General features: G+C 33.5%; 1 protein-coding gene across 3 annotated transcripts in view; it reads right to left on the bottom strand.

Moving 5' to 3' along the window:
* CFAP299 (cilia and flagella associated protein 299) overlaps nucleotides 1-14,091 on the bottom strand; it is a 601,382-nt gene that overhangs the window by 356,754 nt on the left and 230,537 nt on the right. For all 3 annotated transcript variants that reach the window (XM_036906433.2, XM_036906432.2, XM_057502367.1), the window contains exon 3: nucleotides 10,640-10,730. In XM_036906433.2, the coding sequence (XP_036762328.2) occupies nucleotides 10,640-10,730 (91 nt within the window). The remainder of the gene's footprint in view (nucleotides 1-10,639; nucleotides 10,731-14,091) is intronic.

The raw sequence follows: 14,091 nt of genomic DNA, 5'->3' as shown, positions 1-14,091 counted from the left end.
TGATGGCTAATTTTCATTAGAATCTTCTTTATGAGGGTCTCTGTGAGTTTTAGGAAGTGAAAGTATTTGTTGACAGGAAAGAATGGAAGACAGAATAATGACATGTTGTATTTATCAAGAATTTTTCTTTTCCCACTGCTTGTTTTGTCTCATCTGAAAACCAGTGTTTGTTAACATCATACAGCCATAATTTTTTTCTTCAAATGTATGCATTTGAAGAAAAAAATTATTATATTGCATCAAGGATCAAAAAGTCTCCTGAATATACTTCACACTCATTGCACATGTCCAAATCCAAAACAATCTGTAAATGTTCCCAGAGTTATATAGAGTAGCAGATTTTATACATAAAAGCCTATTCTTCAATTTTATCTTCTCCCCCCTTCCCTTTCCAATCTCCTCCTATCATGCACAATGTAACCACTAGTCTACATTTGGTGTGTTTTATCCATGCAGTCTTTAAATCATTGGGATGTGAATGTATCCATAAAAAATTAACTGTTATGTTTTAAAACTTTTTATTAAAGTTTTTAATAATGGTTGTTGTTGAGCATTTACTGTTTTCAAATCACATTCAAAGCACTTTGCCTGTTAATTCCTTTAATCCTTTCATCAATTTTACTAACTTGACATTGTCAGTAATCCAGGTGACAGATGAGAAAACTGAGATACAGAAAGGAACAGAGCTTGCTAGTGACAGGGAGGGTCATTCTGCATATAACATTCTGAAACATGCTTTTTCTTTTAAGTTAGCATGATGTTTTTAACATAATTCCATGTTGATATACAGAATATACATACTTTTTCACATTGATTGCTGTGTAATATTACATTCTATAAAAGGACCGTAACTTGTTCTCATGTTTAAAAACACTGTTATTTTGTTATTCTAAGTAGTGCTACAAGGCACATTCTTGTAATTATCTCCTTGTATAAGTAATTTAGAGTTTCTCTCATTACATATATTTGTGTGTGTGTAATATATATATATATACACATATGTACACTAGTTTAAAGATTCTTTTAATTACACATTCTTGTAATTATCTCTTTGTATATGTAATTTAGAGTTTCTTTCAATGCATACATATATGTGTATAATTATATATTTACATATACACATACACTAGTTTAAAAATTATGCATTTACCAGATATTACCAAACTGCTCTCTGAAGTGTGCCTAACAATGTACTCTTGCCATTACTGAACACGTTTTTTTACTTCTTCACATTCTCACCTGCATTCAGCAAGATCAGTCTTTTAAATTTTTTCTGATCTTGTGGGTGTGAAGTATAATTCATTTTAATTTTAATTTATCTGATTACTAGCATAATTGAGCATTATCAGTTCATGCTCCAGTATCTTACTGCCTTAACAACAGTGATTTTTTAATATGTGTTATTATCAGATAAGTCTGGCTAGTCACACCAGTACTCTTCTTTTTCAGAGTTTTCTGGTTCTTTTAAGAAATTTAAACATGTTCACTTATTAAAGATCACTAATGGTCTTAGTTAAATAATTTTTTAAGTGCTTTTGGAATATGATATAGCAATGATATAAGGGGTGTGTGTGTGTGTATACATATGTATATCAGATACTAGGACCAATTTATAGTTCATTAATCACATTTCTCTTTCCTTCTGACACTCAGCTGGAGTACATTTTCCAGTCTACCCAAATATGTGTGATCATATGACTAAGTACCGGACAGAGAACTAGGACGATTTGTAAGCCATACTTTCAAGCCTGGTGTATAAAGGACCTTCTGAATGATTCTCCTCCCTTTTTTCTGAACTGATTCTCAATATCTACAGCAATTTCAGAAGCTATATAATGAAGATACTAGAACTTGTCTATAATATAGGTCCCTGAATCAGTGCATGAAACAGAAAAAAACTCTATTGTGAATTTACATGGACAAGCAAATGAGCATGAAGTGAGACAGCAATAAATTTTTGTTTTATTAAACTGTTAAGATTTGTTTTGTTTTCTTCATAGCTCAGTTTACCATAATTAATTAATACTTCATATATTTATAACATGTATACAGGTTGATAATCTTATATCTGAGAACTTTGGTACTATAATTGTTTTAGAATTCAGAATATTTGGATTTTGGTATGGCAATATGGTAGATATACATATACTAATCAACATTGCCAGGTAAATCTAGGATAGCATCCAAAACCAAATTCATTAATTTTTCTGCAGTGAACTAAAGGGATAGCCACACTAAATAAGTCTATAAATAGTCTCATGTCAGATCAGGTTTCATAGCAAAATTACTGCATTCCAAACTTTAAAAAATCCGTCGATTTTCACAACTTGGTGGATTTCATATGACAAAAGTCATTATCAATTTTGTCATATACTGTGAGTAAATCATTTGGCTTTTTACCATTTTTAGCCCTATTTTCACTTATGTAGAGGAGTTATACATTCTTAGGACATTCATATCTCTATTTATACCTAAACACTACTACATTTCACAAATATACAGGGTCACTTGTTTGCACAGTTTTGGGAATATAATAACTCCATAATGTGGCAAAGCAATTCATTTTTCAAATTTTAGTGATTTTACATCAACTTTATTCTTTTTACTATTCCATAAGGAATCAAAGCATTAAAAAAAATTGCACTAAATTTGAAAAGTCATGTATGGGGATGTTGGGGTTCCTATGGCCAGGATCCTCACTGAACTTAAACCACCTGATGATGTCACTGACCTGTTGCTAGGCTACCACTTCCACACCTTTAGGCAATGAGTTATTATTGCGCTATATAGAGAGCTCGGGCCAGTGCTCTGGGCGGAGGCAGAGACACTAGTGCTTCTACCTACCCGCCGAAGAATAACCCGGGTAATAAACCCTTTCACCCCAAAGAACGTTTTGCTGTCAATTTCTTTGGTCACACTGAATCCATAGCGAACTTCTCAGGGGCTGAAACCCATTGGCAAGACAGCATGATATCTAGAATGTAATAAAGTGTATCTCCACTCCTTATGACCATTATTACTTATTATATTCACAAACATGTTTTTCATGAATGCACTTGGACATGATGCTGGTTGTTCATTAGTGAATAGATTCACTAGCTTGATTCTGTCAAGCCAACAAAAAAGCACCCATTCTATACAGAAACATGTACTAGAGGATATAAGGTTTAAATGGGAAAGCTCATTATATATGCAAAATTTCTGGACCTGAAAATCATGTGAAGAATTCCAATTATTTCTAAATGAAAAAGTCTTTGCAGTAAAACAGACTTTAATTCAAATGACTATGTTCTCATTCTGGAAATGAGACACTAAAGAAATAAACTTAAATATAAAAATAATTGATAAACTTAAGTATCTTAAACAAATATTATTTACCTACATAAGAATACATTATTGGAAAAAGTGGCATTCTTTTCTTTCAAAAATGGCTAAAACTAAGCTTTTGCATGCATAGTATATGTTGATGGTGCTACTCCTAGATCCCTTTTCCCAGATTGTTTTACCCAGCTCCAGATGCTGCAGGTGTTAATGGATAATGATTCACACCTGCACTCTCCTTAAAAAGAACTGCCCTTAGCCAACTGGGCCAGTTTACTCCCTATTCCCCCAGTGCTTGTGGCAGCTGATGATTGATTGATGGAAACAGGAAGTGGGAAGGAGCCTGTGTACAAGGCTTGCCTCAAGGCAAAATAAGCTTTGACACAATTATTGCTCCAGACCTCCCTGTGATCAGACTGAAACTAAATTTCAACTGAAACCACATCTCTTTCTGCCTTTTACTTTTATGCCATCATGCTTCCCTCATTACCATAACAGGTTTCACATGAGACAACTTTCTCACTTGCACTGAAATCTGCATCTTAGGCTCTACTTTTAGGAAACCTGAACTAACAGAGAACACATATTATCTATAATTGATTAAACACCTACTAAGGATTAACTTATTTGGGCTTTAAACATTAAATAATTTTGTTCTAGAAGTATCTCAGTGGTGGAAAAATTATCCCGATACTGTAGGTTGGGACATACTCAGGCTCTGTAGAGTTGAGGAACTTGTATTTATTTAGTTTGTAGTAAGTGGGATATCCAAGAATCAAACTCAGAATAATATGACTCCATAACCTCTACTCTTTCCGGAATTTTTCACTGCCTTTGTATCATATTTTTACCCAGGAAATAATAACGTTAAAGATCTATGCCTCTACACTTTTTTTTTAGTGAAATGTAAGTTGATGTACATTTTATTTTCCAAAAACATTGATGTAATTTGTTTAAAATGAAGGAACGATTGTATGAGTCATGTAATTTCCATAAGAGTTTATTAGTGGACAAGTATGGATTCAATTTAAAAAGAAATAAACAAGTGTATAATACCTTCATTTTCTTGAAAGGGCCATTTTATAGTAGTTGGAAAATGGCAAGGAGGGAAAAGATCGTGTCAGCACAATGTTACTGGTCATATACAACGCAATCTTATGTTTCATAGAGATTTCAACACAGGAAATGGGTATATTAGAAATTGCCTAATTCATAGGTTTTTCCTGACCTACAAACAGTGGTTTCTTTGAATGACTCTGAAGGAAAAACTGTAAGCAGTGCTTTTATATTGAAGCAGCTTCAATAATGCGTTATTTCAAAGCCCAAACTAGTCAGCTATGTATGTAACTGTTTACACAGTCAACATTCAGTGGGAAATTCAGTGTCAACAGGTTCCACTTTCCCAGCCTGAAACAGCATGTGACCTTTCATTACAATCCCAAGAGTCTATGATTAGGAAGGAAATATTTTATTTTTGTTTTTTCCATTCAATGAATCCAAGATTCTTAGTTTACTAATCTGAAAAAAACAACTCATCCCACCCACACCCCACCACTTAGCCACTTAAAAGAGTTACGTAATTCTACTACATTAGAAACACTGTAGGCAATGCCCATCCCATTTTTGTTTACAGGAAATAAAGTGGTTTGCACAGAATAGAAAATTACTTAAATGGACCATTGTTGACTATAACATAAAAAATACATAATAAAGAAAAATAGTCTGTGACATAAAGACCTTTTTTAAATATTCTGATTGCTTCCCTTAAAAACTGTAAACAAAAGTATTATATATTTTCTACAACTTCTGTTTATTGACAGTTAAAGCTCTAACATAATTTTCTTTTACTGTAGAAATCATATTATTTAAATATGTCATGTAACATGCAGTGTGCCAAGTGCATAATATGTATTTTCTCTTCAATAATCAATATTAAGATGAACATACTCTTTTAATCCCTACATTACAGAGCAGAATATTGTGACTTAGAAAATTTAGCACAGTAGTTTTGAAATCTGTAATACTGGGTAAGTGGTGAATCTGTAACCTGACTTTAGTCACTGTCTACCTCCAACTTCCATGCTTTTAACCACTGAACTATATACTAAATCTTCTAATGCCAAGATCACACTTCTCTTTCCATTAATAAAATTATAACCAGCTGCTCATGCTCTACTGAATCCTCCAAATAGAAACACGTGAATAGTACTTAATAACTCCTCTCACCATTTCTTACATCGAAACAAAGAACATTGTTGCAATTACCTCCCAAATTACTGCACTCCATCTTTTCCCTACCATTCATTCTGTCATTTCTTTATTCCAGCCTTTTAACAATGGCCTTTTAGTTGGCCTGCCTGTTTCAAATCTCATCCCCTACCCCTACAGACACATACTTATCTCCACATACAGCTGTCAGGGTACTCTAAAAAGCACATCTGCTCAAACAGACCTATTTGTCTAATTTCTTTCACAGATACCCATCATCTTCAGAGCATTGTCCACGTTACTGAGTGTGGGTAGAGTTGCAATATTTCCAGAATCTCTCACCTGGCCTTGTCATATCAATAGGTGTTTCCAAGGGTAGAGAGGAAGTAGTCCATCTCCATATGAATAGGTGATTACAAGGGAGGGAGAAGCGAGGGTATAACTGCACTGGAGAAGTTTGGTGGTGTCCTTTTTCTGCAGCCTGGTGGTGAGAGACGGGTTAGCAGAAGTGGACAACTGCTTGTAAGCAACTAACGTTTTTTCCCACTTTACTTCTCCCTTTGACTTATTTGGTAATTTGCCCTTGGCTGGGAGAGAGATTTTCTTCCCCAGGAGTTACACTGAGCACAGCACAACAGAGCCCTTAGTGCTGGCTGTTGCCCACTGTTGGCTTCCTTGCCACTTGCCCTCATTTATTTGAGACATATGTACAAGGTAGAATTGACTGGTCTTAGTGACCAACTGAATGTGAGATCTGAGGAGTGGAAGAGGAAAAGAAAAGATGAGATAAATTTAAGTATTTGAGGTATAGCAATGAGGAAATAAACAATGGGAAGAGTTAGGGAGATCTTTTTTGCCATCCAGCTACTTAACATCTCAACAATTTTTTTGTCAAAGACAACTCAGACTCAATATATCCAAAATCAGATCCATGATCTCTCTCTGCACACCCTTCCTGACTTTGAGTGCCCCCATATGCCAGCGTAACAGCATCACGTCTCCAACTGTGAAGGCCAGTTCTCCATGGCCACTCCCTTTGCCTCAAGACCATCTTTAACCATATCCTGTCACCACATTCTGCCAAATTTATCTTCTAAATAGCTCTCAAATTAATTTTCTTCTCTTCATTTCCTTTATCATCTTCTGGGTCCAAGCTATTATCTTTAATAACCTCATCTCCAATAATCCAATCCTGCATTTATTGACATCTGCTTTATCTTCTCCATATTTTATACTGTATTTACTAAAGGCATACTGATCTTTTCTGTCTGAATGTCTGACAATATCATCTCCCTACTCACTATATACAATCAGAGCTTTTTCTGATTTTCCTTCACAGTTTCCTGTCACAGCTCTAATTCTGCTTTATTTGTATGCTCACTTGATTAGTCACTTTCTTTCGCAAGCAACTCTAAGGTACTTTGTCATCCTTTGCATCCCCAGAAGCTAGTACAAGCCTGGTACAGACCAGTTATCAACATCTGACAAATAATTTAATAAATTAGATAGAGAGCAAAGATCTAGGCCTTTGTTTTGGTGGGAAGAAACATATAGTCAGTGAATTCATGGGGCTGGATGATTCCAAGGACAAGGCCATATAATGGAAAAGATGTAGGTCAAATGATGGTATAAGGTGGTTAGTGCAAGAAATAGAGTGAAATAAAAGTCAGAAAAAACTAAGGAAACTATAAGACAATTATGTCATGAATACAAAGATAGGAGAGAAAACAGATTGATTGACTATATAAATAATTCAGAGTAATCTAGAAAGAAATTAGAAATTATTGTTTCAAAATAACCCATACTATATCTTTAATTTCTACCCAGCCTTTTCTTCATACAATCATCATATCTTAACCTTGAATATTTTCCTTAGTCTGTATTATATACATGAAATTTTCTTAACATGTTTCATCTTCATTTAAGCATCCTATGCAATTCTACCATTTCTATTAAGATATTTACGGAAATTGCAAGGAAAAAAACCTTTAATCTAACTCAGTTTCATTTAAATGTTTGATTTATTTAACATTTTCACTGTTTTTTCCTGAGAAAATGATTTTTGCAATATCTCATATAGTCACACAATGTGTTCGGTCCTCTGGGATTTTTTATGTCCACTTTTATCACTGTGATTTGCCTCTGATATGAGTTGCAGGGTATCTATAATCAAACTTGTTTAATGTGCCTTTCCAAGCACTTGTTATAAAGATTCACTTTATAAATGTCTCCCTGTGGTGGTAGTGGTAAAAATTTCATAGTGTGAGCTATCAGAAAACTACACTTTCTCCAGAAACAATAAATCTGCTTACAAATGAGAAGGAAATGGTTAATCATTTTAGTCTTTATAGAATTTTTAAGTCTGAAATACATGATACATGAGGTAGAAATGTTTTCTTACATGAATGGCTCACATTTAAAATAAATCTAAATAATTTTATTCATAGGAAAAAATACTCAATAATTACTGTATCTGTCATTTGAAGTATTGCACAATTTAAAAAATCCTTTCAAACATTTCTGTACATGAATTGCATATAAGGCTCAATGTTTTATCTAATCCAGATACATTGAACATCATGCATTTTGAAAAAATGTAAAAGAAATGCATGTGTTATGTTTATATATGTACATATGTGTTTATACACATATACATACACATATATGTATTATATATTATATGTGAAATTCAGAAGCATTCACAAATACTAGATTCTTGAATTAAATCAGGTTACTTCTGATTTAATACACACTTTTTTCTAAAAAAAAGAATTATCTAAACAATACCTATGTCAATAGCAACCAACTGAACCACTGAAATCTTTAAAGGGAGTGTATTTTCAATAATTTTTATCTTTTGAGTAGCAGTTATATAAACTTTTAATTTTCATAAAACCCTGTTCTCTCCTAGGGCATAGCCCTGAGACTTGTATGTCCAATCAATCGGTTTGTGGGAATGATCTGAATGTATATAGTAACTGATAATCCTTTAACTTGATCAGTGAAAGCACTGGGGTGGGGATCCACATGGAAGGGGAAACAGAGAGGAGTGCTGTTTTCCAGAGTTCCAGGCACTATAAGACAGTAAATTCAAGGTGTAAATGGAGAAAAGTAATGTCAATTTTGCAATTAGTTGACCAGACAGAGAAAGAGGACAGCCAGAACAAGATGCAATTACACTAAATAGCATTTGAAACCTGGGATCACCAAACTTAAAAATAAAATAAAAAATTATGAGTTTGGGAAAGTAAATTTAATCTTTTTCTAATTTCCTAGCTACATTTAAGGAAAATTACCTAGAAAAATTGCTATGGAATTAGTCCTTCAAGCCATATTAGGCCATGCAGGTTAATTATGTTGGTTCTAAAACTGTATCATAATTTTTCCAATATGTTCTTTCAATAGATGAAACAAAAAGAGTGCCTCTGGGTTGAAATTCTCCATTTATTTTGCATCTACACATTATATAGAGAAATCCTAATGCTTAAGAAATAGTCATTTCCCTTGAATAGCTCAGACCTCATAAAATTCATATGTAATTTCTCTGACAGTGAATTAATATAGATTCAAACTCATGAATACCGGTATATTTTGTAGGCTTTCTTTTTAAAAAGCATATCCACTTAGTGATGGTTTTTGAGTAAGCTTATGATCTTAATAATTAGATCTGTCTAAAATATGTTGTATTCTATTTGGAGTCTGCTTTAAGACAAGACTAGGAAATAGAAAATCAAGCCTTAAATGCCTCCTTTGATTCAATGAAATACATTCTACTGATTATAATATCACACATTCAAAGGCCCAAATAACCATATATTATTATTTTCAGAGTCAGCAAGCTTTGACTCTGACAAGATTCCAGTTTCCAATCAGTGACAAGCTACCCAACATTACATGTTAACTATTCAGTGTACTCAATAAAAGTTAAATTTATTGCCATTTCTAGGGGGGGAAAAATTACAATGACATAATTAAAGACAATCTGGAGTAATGATGCAGAAAAAAAAAACAGATACACTTACAGCAGAGTTACCTTCCCAGACCCAAATCCGCCAACCTACTTAGCAGATGTGCCTCTAGACCCCTCTCTCCTGCTACGACTTTAATAGTGGCTTAAGCCCCTCTGAAAGGGCAACCTCTTCCTGGTTCTCTGGATCACATCTCAATAATATCCATCATAACTGACATGCTTCTGATCTGGGAAAAAGCGTATAATGCTGTCGTTCATTGTTAAAAGAAATACCAATGGGAAAGAAACTTCCCCTGATTTCAAGTCCAGGTTAACTCTATTAAATTATCTAACCAAAGTAGCATCTTTTTTTTCTTTGAAATACATTAAGCATTGTCTGCATGTGAAATTTTCAAGGACCCTGACAGAAAATTTCTAACTTTTTTATTGAGAAAACTCTAGTAAAATAGACCTACTTTCAGACACATTTTTTTTGTTGCTGTACATTTTTCATTGAACTATTTCTGATTATTTTTCTGTGAGTCACTTTTTACAGTTTCAGAATGAAACTATTTTTCTTTTTTTACCCTTGTCTTCGAACATTTTCACACTTATAGAAGACTGTTATCACTACTATGATACTATATTTTAATAAAGCAAGATCATGCTCTTCTTAGATGATTCAAAATTATATCTTTCCATTAGATGGTTTAAATCACATCTCTCAAGGTAGGAGTACATTACAAACTAAGGGACTATCTTCTAAAAGTAGTTGAAATCAGGTAGGCAGGGGCAAGACCTGGGAGTGGATGTCTGATGTAACTTGGAGAAGTGTACTAGAAGGTTGGGCTGACAAGAAGCAGGAAGTTTCAACGTTAAGATTAGCACACAGTTGGAGATGACAACCAGTCTTAAAATTATAGGCATTTTTTTCTGCAACAGATATATAGAATTCCAATTTTTTTCACCATTTGGTTACTTCTACAAATATAAATGGGGCTAAAAAGTTTTCTACATCTATTTCTTTAATATATCACTAATAAAGAGCTATATTATATCCTTTATGAACTACTTTCCAGGAAAGATACTAAAAGTTACATTATTAATACTAACTGTGCTTTTAATATATACATTTTTAGCTATTGGTTGAAATGTACTCACGCTCATTTTTCCATTGCGATTGTCTTCTTCTCTCGCTGCCAGAGCCTTCAGAAAATTATCTTGCAGGTCTTTACCAGCACTTGTTAATGTCCTGTAAAAAGCAGGCCTTCAATTATAATATATTAGAAAACAAATATATTTAAAACACTCGGGGGCCAACAACCATGCTTCTTTATTCCAAGTGACATTTCCTTTTAACACAAAAATTACATAGACATATGTAATCATTGTTAACCATACACAATCATTATAATCTACTAGATTTCTCAACTTAATCTCATATAGTTGTGGAGACTTTATTGATAAATAATTGGAATCAAGTATATAAATAATAACATGCCCATATCAATACTCATGCCAGATACAGTTAATTTCATTTACATTCCCATTTTATTATTTTTATCACACCATGAAATTCAAAATTTTTATACCTCCCACTAACCACAATAACTTTAAATTGCTTATAATTTCAAGTAGACTTTATTTATCTACTACACAAAAATTAAAATACTAGACACCCAAGCTAATTCAGTTAGTAGAACAGAACACTAATTTTAGCTTTGTGAATGGAGATAATCAAGGCAAGAAAGGAACTTTGGTTATCTTTTGTCAGGATACAAATGAAGGAAGCATTCATTCACAAAAGGTTATAAAATACATAAGACTTAGTGATGTACAGCATGGTAACTATAATTAATATTTTTATATAGTTGAAAGTTGCTAAGAGTAGATTGAGTTCTCATCACAAGAATTTGTAAACTATATGTGGTGATAAATGTTAACTAGATTTAGTGTGTCAATCATCTGTAATATAGACATATATCAAATAACTGTTATACCGCTGAAATTAATATTATATATCAATTATGTCTGAATAAAAAATAAAATTAAAAATTAAAAAAAAATACAATTCAAGAGAGAAATGACTTTCCCTGGAAGTAAATTTTAAGAAACTTATCACAAGATTTCAACCAAGCAACACTGAACCACATAATAAAGAGTGATTTCAAAAGTGATTTGTGAAAAAGTAATCCTTTCTTCATAGGGTAGTTTCCTGTATATTCAACAGACATTTTTTATTATGTATCTACTATGTACTAGGAACTGCACCAGGCACAACAATGGACAAAACATAATTCCTGCTCTCAAGTTGCCTGTGGTCACACAGAGGTGAACAGGGATAAAAACATTACAATGTCATATCATGTGATAAATGTAATCATGGAGAAATGGAGTATCAGGTATTCATGAAATAAATACCCTACGTTTAAAGGAAAAGTCACTTAATCTTATTTTTAAAAGAAATTATTGAACAAAATGTTAAAACATGAGACAGCATTAGCCATTTTGGTGGGTCTAAGAGAGTATCAGTAAGGACAAAGGAATAAAGGAACAGAGATTTAAAATTTCAAAGTGCCCTTGAGTAATTGCAAAGCAGTCAGAAAGTAAGTGCAGGAAGTGAAAGGAGAAACCATACAACAGTAATAAAAGCTAACATTAAAAAAAAAATTTTTATTAAGGTATGATTGATATACACTCTTATGAAGGTTTCACATGAAAAAACAATGTGGTTACTACATTCACCCATATTATCAAGTCCCCACCCATACCCCAATGCAGTCACTGTCCCTCAGTCCCCTTCTCTCTCCCTCCCCACCCGCCCTCCCACACCCCTCCCCCTTGGTAACCACTAGTTCACTCTTGGAGTCTGTGAGTCTGCTGCCATTTTATTCCTTCAGTTCTGTAAAAGCTAACATTTTTATAGACATGGTATTATAAATATTTATTAAAGGTCACACAGCTAGTAGGAGAACCTATATTCAATCCCAGGCCCTGGTTCTAGAGCTCATTCTCATAATGACTAGGCGTGCTACATTTCCAGGAAAGCCATGTTTGCTAAGGAGCTTGGAGCTCATCTTCCAGAGATGTTGAACCACAAAGGTCTTATGCAAGGAAAAAAGATGGCCAAGCTGTGTTTCAGAAAGAATACTCAGCAGCTTTGAGAAATATAGCCTAGAGGAGAGCAACACTGGGGGGATTAGACAGAGGGTTATTAGAAAGCTTGAGCAAAAGATGATGAAAACCTGATATAAAGCAGTAGTGGTAAGGACAGGAAGGGACAGATCTGGAAAGTATATAAGAGGTAAAATAGACCAGGTGATTGCTTTCTGTGGACAATTAAAGAGAGACTACTACCATGTTTTGTTAAATCAATGTAAACATGTAACCTTCTGATTATTTTGTTGATATAGGAATGCAACTCTAAATTGATCATAACCTTTCTGCTTTTGCTTTACTAGCTCTATGTGCCTTGGCTTGCAGAATCAATATCAATGAATAATCCAAACATCTAAATATATAGAAAATAACCAATAATTAGTAGCAATGGAGAGAATCAGATATTTAAGAATTTTTCAATCCATGTTCTGTTCAAAAGTAAGTCTTTCATATTACAATATACCTATGCACTGTTCTGATACTAAATCTCAAAAACATCAAATTTATTTTGTCAGTTCCTTACTCAAAAAACATGTTTTGATAAGTTTCTCCATGCTCGCAGGATAACCTTCTTATCACTTGGTCAGTTTTCACCTAATGTCCTACTTATATAGTCTGTATTTAAAACTAGAAATTCTCTGTGAAATTAATCAGGTAATTTTTTTATAAGTGCATCTGTCAGGACTAGTTAGGTTATGTTGTAGTAACAAATATTCCAAATCTCAGTGCCTTACAATTACAAAGGATTATTTCTCAATAATGTTATGAATCAATAAGTTGACTATGGACCTTCACCTTGCAGGAATGAACTAAGAGAATAATGAAACAGCCTCTATCTCAAACATCTTTGATTACTGAGCAGAGGGAAAAGAACATGGCATATTGACTCTTACAGAGTCTGCTTATAAGAGACACATGCCTCTTCCACTTTTATTTTATTGACCAAAGCAAGTACCATGGCTAAGCCTGAAATCAATGAAATGGGAAAGTATAATCTTGCACAAAGAAGAGTAGCAAATATTTGTAAACTAGCCCATGTACCTACCCCTTGCTTCTTATAGCCAAACAAAGGTTGAGGGTAGACAGCTCAGTAAACAAGAGCAGTAAATAAAACAAGTTCTGGATGAAATTTTTAAAAGTATAGAAAATTTGTTAAACAATGTGGTTCATGCAATATAACCAAGTAAAGACCCTTTTGAAACTTAAGATCACTAATTTTAAGGCTTCAAAACAGAACTCTCCTACACATATGCACAGAACATACTAAAAGTAACAGTTGAAGGAATGAAATAGACTTCTGTATGTGGTCTTCTGTGACAGCTGTAGACTCCTGCTATTTTGCCTTCTCAACATCTCTTTCCTTTTTATTGGTAACAGAACCCTGATTTTTCTTTGGACAATGGTTCCTTCCACATTTTTTTACCTTGGTAGAACAGTCAATCAAGGTACCTATT

This window comes from Manis pentadactyla, chromosome 5, assembly GCF_030020395.1.
Source record: "Manis pentadactyla isolate mManPen7 chromosome 5, mManPen7.hap1, whole genome shotgun sequence".
NCBI lineage: Eukaryota > Metazoa > Chordata > Mammalia > Pholidota > Manidae > Manis > Manis pentadactyla.
This window is presented reverse-complemented; position numbering and strand designations above follow the sequence as displayed.